Genomic DNA, 17,983 nt, shown 5'->3' with positions numbered 1-17,983 from the left:
GTTTTTCTCATTTTGATGTGGCGCCGACGCGCCTGAAAAAAGATCCCCTCACACCAAAAAATGCCAGCCTAAAGGTGTCTTAAAGGAGATCTAAATGGAAACAGAGGGACACTTGGGATGGTTGACTGTTGCTCATTTGAGGTGAAACTCTGTAAAGTTTGCGTGGATGGGAGCTGTTGAAACATTTCCCTGCCGCTCAAGCCGAACCATCCAAACAGATTCAGGGAAAGTCTGCGTGTGTGCTTCCATCCGTCTGTGTATGCTTGATAGGATGAGTGGAATTCAAAGGGTGGTACATTACATGTTGCTTGTTTTAGAAGCACAGAAATATTTACAATCAACCACAATTCTCACACCAAAATTCCTGTTTAACATCTCTAAAATGAATAAAAAGTAAAAACTTGTGTAAACTGATCCAAAAGGCCAAATCGTCTTGAAAATCTTCTCTGGAGTAAAATAAAGTCTGAGTTTACAATCTATACAAACTTACAGTCTCGTTGCAAAAAAGCTGACATGGATTTTGTTAAGACTTGATTGTCCGACCTCCTCACTCACTTTCTTCCAAGCAAGATTGTTTTTATTACTGTTTTGATAAAAGTAAGATGTATCGTACAGTGACGATGATTTTGTCCTCCATTGTTGTTTCAGATGTCTGCCCCCGCTCACTACGTCGTAATCACGTTGCTACTAGAGCAATGTCCTCATTGGTTGACGCGGCGCAAATTTTCGCCAAAATTCAGATATCTCAATTTGCGCGATTCGTGAGAATCACCGCCTCACTTGCGGCGAAATGTGCCCCAGGATATCCTATAGCGTCTCTGTATTGATTTACAATGTAAATCACACGCACTTAACGCTTCATTCGCGTTTGGTGGGAACGCTCTATTACAGTTTCAAAGCGAGCGTGAAGAGCTTAACTCTTTCAGTCTCTCTCGCTTATCTTTCTGATTCTCTCTTTTTGAGAGACAGCAGGGTCAATGAGAAGGTAAGACACTTGAAAATAAACACTTAAACCACTTGTCTGGCTCTTTTGATGCCCACAGACATGAAGGGCTGCAGTATCTATTCCGGACACTCAAGATTAAGATTCAAAAATAGATTAGATTATTTTTTCCTTTAATGTTTTATAACCCGTTTGTTTTTCATTTCCTCCCAAATTATGATTTTCACAAGTGAATATGTTTTTAAAAACCTGTCTGACATAAAGAAATATTTTGGGTTGTTCATAGAAGCTGACACTTTGCCTTTTTTCATTAGGTCACATCTTTTATGAAAGCCAAACTGCATAAAAAAAACATAAAATTTATACTTTGTTCTTGAAGCACTGACTAGTTTGATCGTGTTTATTGCTCACCCAGGTTGTGTCTTGTCCTCTCTCACAGGCTTCTGTGTGACTGCCAGCACAACACTTGCGGCCCGTCATGTGATCGCTGTTGCCCCGATTTCAACCAGTTTCCATGGAAACCAGCTACTACTTACAGTGCCAATGAATGTGAACGTGAGTTTTACAGTCTTTGTCCAGCGAGCCAACAAACCAGATTAAGTACCTGATGGGCACTTACTTGACACATAGTTCAAATGAAATGTCTTCTTTCCTGACACAACAACAGCATTTAATGTATTTTAAGGTGCATAAATGAATGACAGCTAACCACTAAGAACTATGAGTGTGACTTCATGAAGTTCAGAAACTTTATGAAAAGCCCTGTACTATCTGTTTGAATTCTGAGAATATCTATATAAATGTTTGTTTATAACTTATTTTTTATAACGGGTCATGTCAGTAACATTGTTTATTCAGTATTAACATGATATAGAATCTTTTGCTGGGATCGATCAAACAAAACATTGTACATAGACATTGGTAATATTGATAATAATAAAGGTAGGCAATAACAATTCAACTTGTTATTCAATTATTTTAATTAAAAAAGTATGCAATTCCTTACTGACTTCTTTAAGAGATTAACAAAATCTATCAAAAAACTAATACGCAAAAAATGCCAAAGAGATTCAACAACTCATACATAATCTAAGAGTAACAAAAACAAAAGTCTTTGTGCTGCAAAGTTGTTTATAAGGGAAAGCAGTTTGGGATCAGTGCAGGATCACCTTCAGTAAGACGTCAAAGAGGGAGAGAGAGTGAATAAAGGAAGCTGACAGTCATTGTGAACTCCCTCAGCCCTCTGAGATCTCATGCAGACATTAATCCAGTCTGGCTTCTCTCACACACAGTAAAAATAGTCCCACGCTAGAGTCTCGGTGGGTGTGTATCTGCATTGGGAGCAGTTTCAGTCTGGAACGCGTTTCCGCTGAGTATATTGTTGGATATCCGCCTTTTTTGCCTAATCTAATCTCTTGAGTTCAATATATATAACCACCCCTTTGTGTGGACTGAAAGAGAGCCTCACACACACTATCTACACCGTCAGTGAGGTTTATAGCACATCTGTTAACAGAGCTGTCTTGAGTAAAGCCAGAGTGACTGTCCCTTCTGACAGAACTGTTTCATCTCATGCCGGGTCACCATGTCCTCACCCTGCTGACAGCGCGCTAAACCTGGATCAAAACACAGCTATTCCACATTGCATGTTTGGTCAGGAACAATGTAGCATATGGGTTGAATTTTTGCTAAACAGTCTTCTAAATTGTTTAAGTCCCAGTGAAATTAAATGTCTTATTTTTTTATGAAATATTGCAGCGTTTACAGTAAATAGTTTATCAACGTGGGTGATTTTCTTTCTAAAATTCATTCGTGGGTAATTTTCATTTAAAAATTAATGCAACAGCTTTTTTAACACATCGAATCAATTTGTAGTGAAAAACGCAAGCCACGCCCACTAATTTTCTCCATTGAAATTCCTTTTCACTAGAAAATGTGTCCGAATATGGAAGTGAAAACGATCGCAATTTCCGGTTCATAGGGACTTTAAATGTTTAATCACTGAAAATATGAGTTAAATAAGTTTGTCTCACTGGCTGACTAATACTGTAAGTGCATAATAACTTTCTAAACCCCCACAAAACATGCACACTTGCATACTATTCGATAATAAAAAGTAGATTCCTGTTTGCACCAAGGACGGAAACTAAGATAAAGTTTTAAACATTGTTCCAAATTTTAAAGATTATAACAGAGTACACAGCACAAAAAAAACTATACTATGGAACAATATTAGTGGATTACTTTTGTACGTCATTTTCAGAGCAATTCTTTTCTAGTTGTTGAATGATAAAACATTGACAGCAATTCAAAATCAAAATTATATCCAAAATGAAAATGGCTCGCACATTTAAATATAAACCTGCAGTTATAAACACAACTTTACTGTCCATTGATGTGGGCTTTAGTACAGTTACTGTTGTTGGTGTGAACAGGCCTGATTAGTTTGGGTTTTAAGATAAGTTACCCTACACATGGCGATGTTAAAATATTACAATTGACCCTGGTAATAATTATGGTACTTTGGTGGAAACTACAGTTGTTAAATTGTCTCATTATTGCACTTGTCTCATATCTCATTTTGCTTTCACGTTTAAATTTGTATTTCCTAGTCGGTGTCCAATATGAGTTTTTAATGCCCTATGTTGATGCCATATTAAAAAAGCAGGGTAACTGATTGGCCAATATAAGTCCATCAACATAAATGTAATTACAGTAAATGAGAGACGGTAGAAAGTTGGGAAACTTAATGAATATTTAGTGTGCATTACATGTTATCAGTTATCAGAAAAGTAGTAAGTGCAGTTAAATACAGAATACAAATATATACGAATACAGTAATGACATTAAAATGTGAATGACAACTAGTCTGGGTTGCTCTATAAGAAATAAAGTGCTAACGCGCTATAAATTATATGCAAAACAAAGATTTATCAATAAAAATATATATCGGCCGTTTTTATTGGACCAGTTTTATAACGGTCTATAACGAGTAGAGATGCTCCGATTTTAAATTTCTCCACCGATAACGACAACTGATTATTCAGAGTGATATCTTCAGTTAATGAATACTTATTAACTTCCGGAATTTTATTAATTCATATAATGACTATTAATATTGAACATCAAAGTACTATTTTCTATATAGTCCGTAATATCGTCCGGTACCGATTATGAACCGATATATCGGTTCATCTCTAACCACTAGTATTTCCCCCGATGATATATAATCTTGCTGACTGTTTATTCTAACTTCCCTGGCTAATCACTGTCCTCTTTCTCTCTTCGCTTCTGCTCTCATTCCTCTGTGGACAGTGCAAACTTTTCAGGTGGAGACTGATGTACATTCAGCCCTGTCTGTGTGCGTTTCTGTCTACATTTTGCATGTCCCATATACTGACTGTTTAGATCTGTCATGCTCGTCTACTCTTCTTCTCTCTGCTCTTTTGGAGGATATGTTAACCTCATTGTGTGTAATTCATCATTACATTTTTTAGCTCTGATACCTTCAGGCTGAATATACGGCATTGTTACCAGGTTGTGTTTGTGTTTTCAGCATGTAACTGTCATAGACACTCGTCGACGTGCTCCTATGATCCAGATGTAGATCAGCGGAGAGCCAGTCTCAACATGCAGGGCGAGTACAGAGGCGGAGGAGTTTGTAAAGAGTGCCAGGTGGGCTCAACACACCCATCTACATGTTTATCTACATTGACCTAAATTATTTATAAGCTTCAATAACTTAACTGTACTTCTAAAGTTTATTGTTTGGGGGGTTCCTTTAAGAACGCATAGTTTTGTGAGTTTTACCAACTTCTGGGAAGAACCCACAGAAGTTGGGCAACATAATATCACTGTTGAACAGAATTCTTGTCTCTTTCATGATTTTTTATAATTTTATAAATCATTAATATTGGTTGTGTCTTCATATTTAAGATGTAAGAAAGTCTAATTTAACCATTCTCTCACAGCATCACACCACAGGTATAAACTGTGAGCGCTGTATTCCCGGATACTACAGGTCACCTGACCATCCCCTGGAGTCGCCATTTGCCTGTTCAAGTGCGTCCTTAATCTTCTGATCTTCTTTTAAATGAATATGAAATTGTAGATATACGGTAAAAGACAGGTTTTCTGTGTTTTGATGAATTCAACAGAATGTCTGTGTGAATCTGAGTTCACTGACGGCACATGTGAAGATCTGACCGGACGCTGTTACTGTAAACCAAACTACACGGGTGAGAACTGCGATGCATGTGCTGAGGGATACGAGCACTTTCCTGTCTGCTACCGTAAGTCTATTTGTTCAAAGATTTGTATCTGTACTTATCAATTATCAACATATTTCCTGCACCTGAATAAAAAAAAATATATTGTTTGTAACAATGTTTTGTGTTTAATGTTGTTAGAGATCTACATCAGTGGAGAGGCCCGACCTGCTGGAGAAATCATCAGTAAGACACTTTGTTTCACTTCAATTTGATTCAAATCACTTCAATTGAATTCTACTTGATTTGATCCATTTTACTTTAATTCAGTACCGTTAACGATTCGATTCAAATGCCTTGTCTTGCCTAGATTGTGAATGCAATGCTGCAGGTACTGAGGGGAACTCCTGTAGGCCGAACCCTCGCACCAATACTTGTGTGTGTAAGCCTGAATTCACTGGAGAGCACTGCGACACCTGCACACCTGGACATTACGGCCTTAACTGCCAGCGTAAGACACACATTCACGTTCTACAAGCACAGCCACTGTAATAAACACATTCCTCTGGTCTCATGGGATTATACATGTGTAAATTATGATATAAACGTACAGAAAAAGACATAAGGGACAGCATTAAAGTTGACAAATGTGGAATGCTCTCCCACTATGCCAAATGAATAAATGAGGTTATCAAAATAACGTTCATTAATAATTATTACTATTACTCACCGGTCTCGAACCACGGTCTCGCCCCGCCAAATCCACTACAAGAATATATAGAAAAAAAAAAACATGGCCCGCATTGACTTTCACTGTATAAACACAAAACCACTGAGACATTTCTCAAAATATCTTGTTTTATGTTTTGAATGACATAAGGTTTAATAATTGATGACAGAAATGTACTTTTGGCTAAACTGTCCCTTTAATTGTGTGGATTGGTGGAGACTCTGATCCACTCAGCTGTTCAGTTCTGCCCATTTGTGTCTTTTCTCTGTAAGCTGTTGAAACAGGTGACAAACACAAGCGTATGGTCACCCCTCTGTTGCCTGAATCACTATTGATCTAGTGCATAGTTTGAGAGTTTGTGAAGACAATATACCACCCAAAGACAAAGTCAGCACAGACATACCCACATTCTCGTTTGTCTCCCTTCCCCCCAGGCTGCCAGTGCTCAGGCCCGGGTTGCCTGGATGGGTCCTGTGACGCAGTAACAGGCCAGTCTACGTGTCGCACCGGGTTTCAGGGGCATTCATGCGAGCAGTGTGAGCCCGGCTACTTCAATTACCCGCTGTGCCAATGTGAGTGCCTGCCAAATCTAATCGCGCTAAACAGAACACAGAAATCCCCCTGAGCGCTGCCAAACCGTGATCTTCACAATGCAGCCACGGTCGCTGTTCACTTTTTTTAACCTTTTTCTCATCTGTTTTAAATCAATATAAAGTCAATTATGTATTTTAGTGATCGTAAATCCAAAAAAGATTACTTTGATATCTTTCATATAAATCCATATTTGTGTCAAAATATTCGAGCATTGGCAATAACAAAACGTGATTATCTATTTTGTTGATACCCAACATTGATATTCTCCCAAGTAACACCATTCAGAAATTTGCCTTAAGAGTCAAAAATTGTACAATTCTTTATCTGCCTCCTTACCTCACAAAAAGAGAAAATACTAAATAAAAGATGATGATTTTATTTATTTAATAAATAGATGTTGCAATTTATTGTTATAATATTAGAAATGATATTATTGAGATTAAAATGAGAAAACACTACATAAAAAAAAAGATAAAAACATGAATTTGATTGATAGTATTTTTATTTAATAGATATATTTAATAGATATATTGTACTAAGATTGTGAATTATACTATTGTGGAAAGAAAGATAAAATATTAAATAAATAAAACAAAAAAGATGTAGACAAAATTAAAGATGAATTTGAATGATAGCATTACTTTTATAAATAGATATTGCAATAATATTGTGAATTTCTTTGCCCATAATAATTGTGTAGTCAAAATATAATATTGTTATATCTACACATTTTGTGTACATGATGCCCTTTTTCCAAAACATTTAATGTATTTTGTCAAATATGTTGTGAATTCAGTTTCATGTTGACTTGATTTAATCATTTAATGCACACTTACATTGCTTTCTTACCTTTTCTCTCTCTCTCTCTCTCTGTCTGGCTCTCTTTCTCTGTCTATCTGCAGTTTGTAGTTGTAGTGTCGTTGGCTCTACACCTGAGGTGTGTAATAAAGCCGGTCAGTGTTTGTGCAGGCCCGAGTTCACTGGTCCTCTCTGTGATCAGTGTCGCTCTGGTATCCACTTGTACCCAGACTGCCAGGGTGAGCCACACACACACAGATATAATACGTCTAATATCTTTCTCTTCTTTTTTATATTTATTTAATTTGACATTTTCCGTCATTTCCTAGTGTGCACCTGTGACCCCCGTACATCTCTGAACACCAGTTGTACCGTCTCGGGCCAGTGTCTCTGCAAACCCAACTACAACAGCCCCAAATGTGACCAGTGCGCACCAGGATACTACGGATATCCCAGCTGTGCACGTGAGTTTGACCCCTGTTTGGTGAAGATCGGTATGATTTGTATTCTGGTCCATCCACAACTTTTTTTAAATGACCTGTTTGTCGTTCAGCGTGTGATTGTTCATCGGAGGGTTCTCGATTCGGTCCCTGTGATCCCGTGTCTGGTCAGTGTATGTGTCGTCCAAACGTTTCGGGTCAGAGGTGTGATAGATGCAGTCCTGGATCATATGACTTTCCTCTCTGCCAAGGTGATCTAACATGGAGAATGGATCATTGATTGTGTCCTATCTATTAGTTTTGAACACATGTAGAAGGGTTAACGTTTGACTCATGTTTTCTGTGTGATCTCTCTCGGATCTATGCTTCAGCTGGGACCTGTAATCCGGAAGGCTCTGTGCCTGATGATATCCTGTCCATTGCTGTAAATGTATTTGAGCTTTATAACGTTGTCCATATTTCTTCATATTAAATTTAAGTGTTTCAAAATAATTTTGCATGTCAGTGTCATCCAGTCATTTTAAGGCCAGACCCTTATTGGTTGTTGTTTAACCTCAGGGTTCGTGTAAGTGTCGGCCGTATGTGGAGGGGCTGGTGTGTGACCGCTGTAAACCTCTCTACTGGAATCTTTCTCCTGATACAGTCTACGGATGCTCAAGTAAGGACAACATTTTGAAACACAGCACACTTTTCATTCTTAGAAAGGATGTGAGAGGCTTGTAGCAGTTATTTTGTTAACTTCACAGGCAACTGAATTGTGTTTATTTTTTTATTCCTTTGTGCAATATTGTTTTATAAGCGTATTATAGAGCTATGCCATTTTTTACAATATTACGTCTGTTTAATCCTATTGGTTGAGCTGCTAACATGTGACCTGCATCAGCATACTATATATATTGTTCTTGTTTTGTGCTTTTACTTCTTTAAGAAGCTGCATAGTGAAAAATTATTTCAGGGACAAGAATTCTTAAATCAAGATACATTTACTTGACAATTTACATAACATTATAATTTTTATTTACGTCACTTGTCTTGTTTTATGACGGAATATATAAGATTCAATAAGTTTATGTTTAAAACAAGCAACAAATCTGTCAATAGGGCAAGAAAAATAATTTTATTTAGGTACCTAAGAAAAAGTTCAAACTAAATTCAAGAATTTCTTTCTTACCCCATTTTTTTAAACATAAACATACTTAATTATTATCATTTCTTTATTAAAACAAGACAAAGTATCTTAGGCCTTATTTTTTTCTTTATTTTAATATGTTAATATTTATTTATTTAATGTTAAAATTCAGTTTTATTTAGCAGTCTCTGACCCATTCAGTTTTTATTCATTTACATTCGGAATTGTAATTGTTGTTCATTCTACACCAAGTTGTACAGACAACACAAATAATAATACAATTATTAAGAATCCTTAATGTTTTGGGAAAAAAACTATCATCCGAACAAATTTTTGCACAAACTGTAGTGACATTATCGTATTGAGAACCCATAACTGTGTAATGTATCAAATCAGGAGCTGAATATTATATTACACCCCTAATATTTACATATTTTTGCTGGCGCCTGTATCTTAAGTGACTAACAGATAATTTGATCAATATTCACTTCAACCTGGACATTTCTAGTGTTCATGTGTACTCTGTCTGATTTTGCAGCTTGTGACTGTGACACAGTAGGAACCCTGAGCGAGGTTGCAGCATGCACTCAGGTACAGAAATATTTCCACCTCACCAATAATCTTAGGACTCAAAGAGCACTCCTAACAGATCTCTGTGTGTGTATCAGAGCACCGGCCAGTGTTACTGTAAACCCAACGTGTGCAGCGGGACCTGTGCCGTATGCAAAGACGGACACTACAATCTCCAATCTACAAACTACTTTGGGTGCCAAGGTACAAAAACAGCCATAAACCTTGATGATCAATGCATTAAAGAGGAGATGAGTTGAACCAGGACCCTGTGTGTGTGTGTAGGGTGTCAGTGTGATATCGGGGGTTCAATTGGACAGGCCTGTGATGACAGATACGGCCGCTGTCGGTGCAGACCCAATGTGGAGGGACCCAAATGTAACCAGTGAGTCAAGAAAAAAACATTTGCAATTGTGCTGGAATCACATGTACGGCGGTCTGATTTGTTTGTGTTTGTTTAGACCCCGACCGGATCATTATTTCCCCGACCTGCACCATATGAAGTTTGAGGTGGAGGATGGGACCACCATGGATGGCCGTTCGGTAAGGTTTGGTTACAATCCACTGGAGTTTGAGAGCTTTAGCTGGAGAGGGTACGCTCAGATGACATCCATACAGGTGAGACACAAACACAAATCCTACAAAATAAATAATAAATGATATTATTATTGTGTTGTTTTCATACATGTGCAGTACATTCATTCAGATACTGAGATGTGTCGTGTCTTTGTAAAGTTCTTTCTTTAGCTTTGCTGGGGGCTTTGATCAAAGTTTTTGATTGGTTCTTGCATATATTGGGCTTTGTGATTGGCTGGGCGCTACAGTGCTGGTGGTGGTTTAAGCAACAGCTTTGGATTTGTCTCTCTGTCTGTCTGTCTCTGTTGTGGGTCGATCTCTCGTTTCTAGCCGCGAGTTCATGTTGAGGTGTTGGTTGGCTCTCCAGACCTGTTTCATGTCGTCTTGCATTATGTGAATCGTGGTGGCATGGACGTCAGGGGGCGGGTCTCTGTGATCGAGGATGGCAGGCACGTCCTGTGCGGTAATTGTAAGTTTTCGCACACGGAAGGTTTGGAGTATTCCTCTTCCATCCTCACTTCCTGAACCCTTTTCTGTCAGCGGCTCTTTTCCGATCCTTTATTCCTTAACCTTCTACTTCCTCTCATCCTTAAGACACGCACACTACAATCAGCATCTTCGATCCATCACACAACAACACACACCTTTATGAGAAGCCCACCTAGTTTAGGTCTATAACACAGACCGTGTTTTGTGCTGAACACCTTTCCCCCCTCCCCTCTGTTCTCCTCTTCCCCTTTCTGCCTCGTCCTCCATCTCAGAATACGGTTAAAATGACGGTGCACGTGCGTGAAGCCGACGTGTATCTCACGCGCTTCAGCCTCAGATACATAAACATGCGGTCGACCGTGTCGAACGGTAAAATCACGGTCTATCAGAGCAGCAGAAGAGGTACGTCTGATGGTTAGTCGTGTCTCTGAACTGTTGTTGCTTGAGTGAAATGAAATAAATGAAATGATGATGATTCAAGTATGAGAGAATTTACATTTTGGGGTGAACTTTTCCTTGTACTTGTATATCATTTTTAAAGAAATGGCTCAACCAGATTACGGTTTATTTTCTTTGTAGGCTCTGAACAGTCCAAACAAATCGTCTTTGCACCCAGTTCAGAACCCACGTTTGTCAACGTCCCCCAGAACACTTTTGTGGAGCCGTTCGTCCTGAATCCTGGAACCTGGATTGTGATTATAGAGGCAGAGGGTATTCTGCTGGTAAGACTCTCTCTCTCTATAATGTTAAATGCATGGACTTGGTACATTATTGTTTTGAAAAACAAATCTTCTTAATGTTCTTGCAACTCAGGACTATCTGGTGCTCTTGCCCAGCGCGTATTACGAGGCTCCCATCTTGCAACTGAAAGTGACTGAACCTTGTTCATACAGCCACACACAGGATGCCAATCAGAAGTCAGTATAGCTTTCTTTTGTGTACATACGTATATAATCTTCTGTACCTCTTACAAACAACAAGTGTACTTTAAGTTCATTTTAGTACAGTATTTAGTGCTACTTGGGCTCACATTTAGTTTATAAACGTATATTTTAAGTTTAACAGTAGTTACCTTTGAGTACATAACTAGTTTTTTAATTGTACTTGGAATAATTCGTTAAGTATAACTACTAGACTAGTAGTTTTACTCTACAAGTATAGAGCTCTTTGGATGACGCAAGCAATGCTGGTTCAACGCTGGTCCAGAAACACTTCCTGTTTAAGTTTTTAAACACCACACAAACGTTTGAACAAAATACAACCAACAGAACGTTTACAACGGAATCAAAATGTAAACAGATATGTTTAAGATTTAATTATGTATGTAAGATTTAAATAAATATGAAACCTGATATGCAGCTCGAGCAGTGTACATCTTGCAAAGTGGTCTATACTTGTAGTTCTTAAACTGAATTTAAAGGGACAGTTCACGTCTGCATGATGTTAAAGGGACAGTTCACCCCAAAATGAAAATTATGTCATCATTTATTTACCCTCCGGTACTCCCAATCCTTAACAAATATCTTTGTTCTGATTAATCCACAGGACAATATTTGGAAGAATGTTAGTAGCCAAACAGATCTCATCCCCCAATTACTGCCAAATGGGAGTCAATAGGGGATGAAATCTGTTTGGTTATTGGCATACTTTGTATCAAAATATTGTCCTTTGGGTTCATCAGAAAGGTATTTGTTCAGGTTTAGAACTACCTGAGGGTGAATAAATGATGACAGAATTTTCATTTTGGGGTGAACTGTCCCTTTAACATCATGCACACGTTAAGTATGCTACTGTGTTCCTATTTAGGTATAGTTGAAATTCACCTTAAACGGTACTGTTAGTAGATTTCAAGTACACTTCGATCAAGATTTAGTACAAGTATATGCCAAATTAACTTTTCTGTATAGTTAAGTATAGTTAAGTGTATACATCTTAAAAAAAAATTCATTTTGTTTTAAAGAAGTATACTAATAGCCTACTTGAATAAACTTATTTGAATTAACTTATTAGTTATTTTTCATTTTAATGAAACAGATACAAAATAAAATACCATCATTTGCTAGGTCGCTTTCATTACCTCAAGCTAAATTTACATGTGTTGATTGAATCGAGTACCACCAAAATTTGCAGCTGTACAATGCGACTGGAGTAAATGATGTTTTGTTGTGTTCAGCTGTCTGCACTACATGTACCTTTCTTTGGACGACTTCCCATCCATCTCTGGAAATGAAGCCAGCTGCAGATCGGATAACCACCTGCCTCGGCCCTGTCACAATGAAAAGATCACACCACACCATCTCAGCATGGCCATATGCAGCGGCAATGACGTACGTGTGTGTGTTGAATGTATTGCATACTGTATAGGCTGAATCCCAAAACCTAGCGTGCTGCCTGTTTAGCGTTCAAATTCCCCAAAATACTTCATCTTTTATGTTGATGATTCTTATTGGTCTGGATTTAGCGTTTGGGAAAATCCAATAAAAATATATATTTGCACTCGTCTTTTAAGATCATGTGATGTGTATTTGTGTGTTTTTTCAGATGAGTGTGCAGCTGCGCGGCCGTGTGCCTGTTCCTGGAGAATATGTTTTGGTGGTTGAATACGCTAGTGAAGATGAAGCCCCTCAAACTCTCCTCGTGTCTGTCAACTCACCGGGCGAACGAACACATCAAGAACAAATAACACTGTTACACTGCAAATACAGGTGTGTGTGAGGTGGCAACATTTACCTTGATAATAATATCAAGATAATATTAGAACGCTTGCTAAGGTTCTTTATACAATTTTTTAAATATAATTTTGTTTTGAACACCACTGCCGGAATTTTGTTGCCTCGCGTACAAAGTATGCACAGGTCGCGCATGCGCATTCCCTTTCTTGCAGTAGTTAGTTTAACTACCAGGTGGCAACCGTCCTGGGAGCATCGATTCAAGGTATTAGAAGAAAACCTGACCCCTGTTCTCCGGGAGAGGTATTGCAATATGTTGTAATGCGCATCTGTCAAAACCTGTGTGTACGCGTATGAATTGAAGGAAGTATACAAGTACACGTAAAAAAAATAGTTTGGCTGGCTTTTTTTATGGTTTAAGTTTTTGTTGATGTAACTTGATTTCAGTATGTAAATAAATAATATTTCTTATGATTGGATAACCTTATCGGAAATAAACCTTAGTAACCGTTATCCACACCAACTTACTAGTTACTGAATAGACATAGATGTTAGAGCTGCTCGATTATGACAAAAATCATGATTATTTTGGCCAATATTGAGATCACAATTATTTGACACATTTACTCATTGACTTTGGAAACAACATGTATAGTAAAAAAAACAATTGAAAAGCTTGTAAAATCAATTTATTATAATATAATGTATCAACCACAGCAATGTCTTAATGACGTTAAAGGAAAAGTTAATCTTAAAATCAAAATTGTGTTATTTTTTACTCACCCACATGATGTCCAACATGTTTTAAGACTTCCCGGCGTCTTCGGAACACAAATAAAGAGATTTTAAGGTGACATCCGAGAGATTTCCGGGCCTCCTCCTAGACATCATGGTTATAGTTGTTGTCAAGGTCCAGAAAAGTACCAAAGATTTTGTTAAATTGGTCCGTAGTGGCTCAATTGAACTTTTTTGAAGTGATGAGAATACTTGATGTGCGAAAAACAAACCAAAATAACGACTTGATTTTCTCCTCTGTCTGGTCAGTCTATGGTGCGTGTTCACGAGAGATATTTAGAAAGTACATCTTGATCAAACGTCTAGATCAAATCCTGTTTGGTTGACTGTTATGTGTTTGTAGTTTCCTGTGTCGGGCGGTGTGTGTAGACAACATGAAGCGTGTGGCGGTCTTCACTCTGTCTGTGGAGGCTGATATTCAGCTCGTCGCCGACAGAAGCAGTTTCTTCCTGGTGAGATGAATTCTCTGCTACCATAAAAAGTCATTTGTGTGGATCACAAACGCTTGTGTTTCACAGCTGTACGTGTTTGTCCTCTCCAGCACAAAGTGTTCCTCGTCCCACGTGATCAGTTCACCATGGAGTACCTGAAACCCAAAGTTCATTGCATCAGCACACACGGACGCTTCTCTCCGGACAGGTAAATGACTCGGGGAAATCAAATCACCAAATCAGATTAAAGCTCCTTTTTAATGCTTTATGTTCTTTGTCCTCCAGTGGCTCCTGTATTCCGTCTCGCTTCCAGAACCCTCCTCAGTCTCTGGTTCTGAAAGAGGGTCAGGCGTCCTCTGTGCCCGAACCCGTTCTGGCTTCAGCCCCTGACCCCTCCTTCAATGCAGACAGACCCGCTACCTCCAGACCACCAACAGCAGCGGATAACAATGACCACATGCTACTCAACCCGGATCAGGTGCACTTCACTAAATATTATAATGTGTATGATTTATTATTTCCTTTATTTTGGATGAATTTATACTCCGAATAAATATTTGTGCCTTGATTTCCCAGAATGCCGTAGTTTACTCCACACGTGTGCACGCGCTGGGCCGCTATGTGTTCATCCTGCACTATCATCAGCCCCTGCACCCGACCTACAACATCCAGGTTTACATCAACGGAGGACGCATCTGGCGGGGTGAGCAAACATAACATGCACAGACAGATCTTGATGGATCAGTGTTAAGCTTTTGGAAAGTTTGTAACTGGCTCTGTTTTAATGGCCTCATTTTTATTCTAGGTCATGCCAACGTTTCATTCTGTCCCCATGGTTATGGTTGCCGTAGTGTTGTGATGGCAGAGAACCAGATTATTCTGGATGTGACGGATCATGAGGTCATTTTGACCCTGCGTGTTCCAGACAGAAGTACTCTTTGGCTGGTGAGTATCTTTTAAAGCTGCAGTACGCAGTTTTTATAGAATGGAGAAAATGTACCAACAACAGTTGGGTGATATTGGTGTGTTCGTTTTAGGACTATGTTGTGGTGGTACCAGAAAACACCTACAGCTCCACCTTTTTGTCAGAAGAACTGCTGGACAAATCTTATGATTTCATCAGCAACTGTGGACAAAACAGCTTTTACATCAAGTAAGATATGTATACATACTGTATGGAAAGACATCCTTGTGGAAAAGCACAATGGGAGTATCTTATTATGTGTGTGTCTGTTTATGTTATTTCCTCTCTATTGTATCAGCCCTGCCACAGCATCTCCATTCTGCCGAAGCTCAGCCGTATCTTTGTCTGCGTTCTTTAATAATGGTGCTGTGCCCTGCGGCTGTCATGAGGTGGGAGCAGAAAGTGACACATGTGAGAGCTTCGGTGGACAGTGTCAATGCAAGCCCAATGTGATCGGCCGAGACTGTTCTCAGTGTGCCACAGGCTACTACGGCTTTCCCAACTGCAGACGTGAGTATCTCCATAAAAATGTATTGATCAGTGAATGAATGAATGAATGAATGACTAGATTGATAAATGGATGGAAGGGTGAAGTAAATGGAGGAAGAGGTAGATGAATGGATGGTGGGTGAGTTAATGGATGTGTGGATAGATGGATGGATGGATGGATGTGGGTGTGGGTGGATGGATGGATGGATGGATGGATGGGTAGTTTGATGGATTGATGCATAAATAGATGGGTGAATAAATTAAGAAATTATTGGAACAGTGTATGGGTGGTTTGATGGATAGATGAATAGGGTAAATGGATGAATAAGTGGATAGATAGATAGATAGACAGACAGACAGACAGACAGATAGATAGATATATATGGATGGATGTGTAGTTTGATGAATAGGTAAATGGATGGATTAGTGGGTAGATGAATGACAGATGGATAGATCAATGAGTGGATGGATAGGTAAGTGGATGAACGAATGGATGGATTAATGGCTGGACGGGCGAGTGAGTGAACGGATGAATGAGTGGTCAAACAGATGGATGAGTGGATGAATGGATGGACCAGTGGATGAGTGGATGGACCGATATATGAGTGGATAAACGGATGGATTAGTGGATGAATGGATAAGTTGATGAACGGATGAGTGGTTAAACGGTTTGATGAGTGGATGGACGAACAGATGGGTGGATGGATGAATGAATGAATGGATAAACGGATTGATTAGTGGATGAATGGATGGAAGAGTTGATGAGTGGATGAACGCATTGATTTATCACTGTATGGAGTAGTGGGTGGATGAACGCTTGTATGGGTTAACAAATGAAAAAGTGAATGAGCAGATGAGTGGGTGGACGGGTGACTGAGTGAATGGATAAACGTATAAATGAATGAATGCGTGGTTTGATGGATTGGTGATATTTTTCCTCTCCAGCTTGTAACTGTGGATCACGTCTGTGTGAGCCGGTCACGGGTGAGTGTATTTGTCCTCCGCGGACCCTGCAGCCAGACTGTGTGACCTGTGAGCCGCAGACGTTCGGCTGTCATCCTCTGGTGGGCTGTGAGATGTGTAACTGCTCCAGACCCGGAATCACCTCAATGGACATCAGCTGCGACACAAACAACGGCCAGTGCAGGTACACAACGCACAACTGTATTTTCTCATAGTACTAGGAGCATTCTTTATCACAAGCATAAAAAGTTGGGCAAAATATTGTTCAAAAATTGTCTTTAAAATAATGGCACACTGCACAAAACCCCAATGACCTTAAACCCATGGAAAAAAGATGAATTCTTATTTATTTATTTATTTCTGTTTTAAAGTGAAATAAGACCCTGGCATATCCTCAACAGTTTTCGTGACATACTCTCTCGTCTGTTATAGTTCAGTCTTTTGGATTGTAATGGAGTTAACTGAGTGTTTACAACTGACCTGTAACACTGTGTCAAACAACCATTTTAAAAATCACTGCACTGGCCGAAGCGCTGATATTATTAACCTCTGCCTCTCATTACAACATTACTGTCTATATAAGGATTAAGTGCAGAGATTTTAGCGGTATTTATTTTACTAGGTTTTATTTAACTCTAGTGTTCCCCCATTAGACAGTGTTTAACATCCACAGGGAGGAATGTTCCATACGATCTGCTCTGAATCTCTCCTGTCATACCTTTACTGTGAGATAAAGCCATAAGTTTTCCACAGCCTCACCACCAACCTTTCCACTCTCTCATAATAACCCACATACTCTTGTGCCTCTTCTGTTCATATGCTCTTCCGTACAGTAACAACAGAGTTGACCATCTGTTTTTACACTTCACAATGTCAGAGTTTATTTGATCAGGATTTTGAAAACACCAAACTTGGAAGCGGCGAGCTCATGCATAGACAAACTGATGCTGTGACTGGCAGTGACGGTTCATTTAGTCATGCATTCGCCTCACATTTGTTAACTTTAACTACGTTGGAGAGCAGTGCTTTTGCAAACCAACCACAGGGAGTTTGACATCTAGACAATATTTTAATGGCATGTATGGCGTGAAAAGTGAGCTTGTAATATCTTTTGTTGTTTTGTAACATATTTACTGACATCAATACATTTTTACAGTGAGAATGTCTTTTGTCCATGTATGTTTAAAGCTCATTT

General features: G+C 38.9%; 1 protein-coding gene across 3 annotated transcripts in view; it reads left to right on the top strand.

Annotated features, from left to right (window-relative positions):
• The window catches only part of lama5 (laminin, alpha 5), a 67,335-nt gene that overhangs the window by 27,928 nt on the left and 21,424 nt on the right, over positions 1-17,983 (top strand). The window contains exons 7-35 of one of the 3 annotated variants that reach the window (XM_056732195.1): positions 1,383-1,498; positions 4,500-4,618; positions 4,915-5,005; positions 5,101-5,235; positions 5,353-5,397; positions 5,522-5,662; positions 6,316-6,453; positions 7,378-7,512; positions 7,603-7,737; positions 7,827-7,964; positions 8,085-8,137; positions 8,272-8,371; positions 9,381-9,433; positions 9,511-9,616; positions 9,698-9,797; positions 9,874-10,030; positions 10,319-10,457; positions 11,057-11,199; positions 11,291-11,394; positions 12,651-12,804; positions 13,019-13,182; positions 14,285-14,393; positions 14,483-14,580; positions 14,658-14,850; positions 14,949-15,075; positions 15,178-15,317; positions 15,410-15,525; positions 15,635-15,846; positions 16,771-16,972. In XM_056732195.1, coding sequence (XP_056588173.1) covers positions 1,383-1,498; positions 4,500-4,618; positions 4,915-5,005; positions 5,101-5,235; positions 5,353-5,397; positions 5,522-5,662; positions 6,316-6,453; positions 7,378-7,512; positions 7,603-7,737; positions 7,827-7,964; positions 8,085-8,137; positions 8,272-8,371; positions 9,381-9,433; positions 9,511-9,616; positions 9,698-9,797; positions 9,874-10,030; positions 10,319-10,457; positions 11,057-11,199; positions 11,291-11,394; positions 12,651-12,804; positions 13,019-13,182; positions 14,285-14,393; positions 14,483-14,580; positions 14,658-14,850; positions 14,949-15,075; positions 15,178-15,317; positions 15,410-15,525; positions 15,635-15,846; positions 16,771-16,972 — 3,663 coding nt within the window. Of the gene's footprint in view, positions 1-1,382; positions 1,499-4,499; positions 4,619-4,914; positions 5,006-5,100; positions 5,236-5,352; positions 5,398-5,521; positions 5,663-6,315; positions 6,454-7,377; positions 7,513-7,602; positions 7,738-7,826; positions 7,965-8,084; positions 8,144-8,271; positions 8,372-9,380; positions 9,434-9,510; positions 9,617-9,697; positions 9,798-9,873; positions 10,031-10,318; positions 10,458-10,749; positions 10,880-11,056; positions 11,200-11,290; positions 11,395-12,650; positions 12,805-13,018; positions 13,183-14,284; positions 14,394-14,482; positions 14,581-14,657; positions 14,851-14,948; positions 15,076-15,177; positions 15,318-15,409; positions 15,526-15,634; positions 15,847-16,770; positions 16,973-17,983 lie in introns of all 3 variants that reach the window. The other 2 variants (XM_056732196.1, XM_056732194.1) reach the window with 2 other exon arrangements.

This window comes from Triplophysa dalaica, chromosome 20 (genome assembly GCF_015846415.1).
Source record: "Triplophysa dalaica isolate WHDGS20190420 chromosome 20, ASM1584641v1, whole genome shotgun sequence".
Taxonomy (NCBI): domain Eukaryota; kingdom Metazoa; phylum Chordata; class Actinopteri; order Cypriniformes; family Nemacheilidae; genus Triplophysa; species Triplophysa dalaica.
Note: the sequence above shows the minus strand (reverse complement) of the source record. Positions and strands in the feature narration are given on the sequence as shown.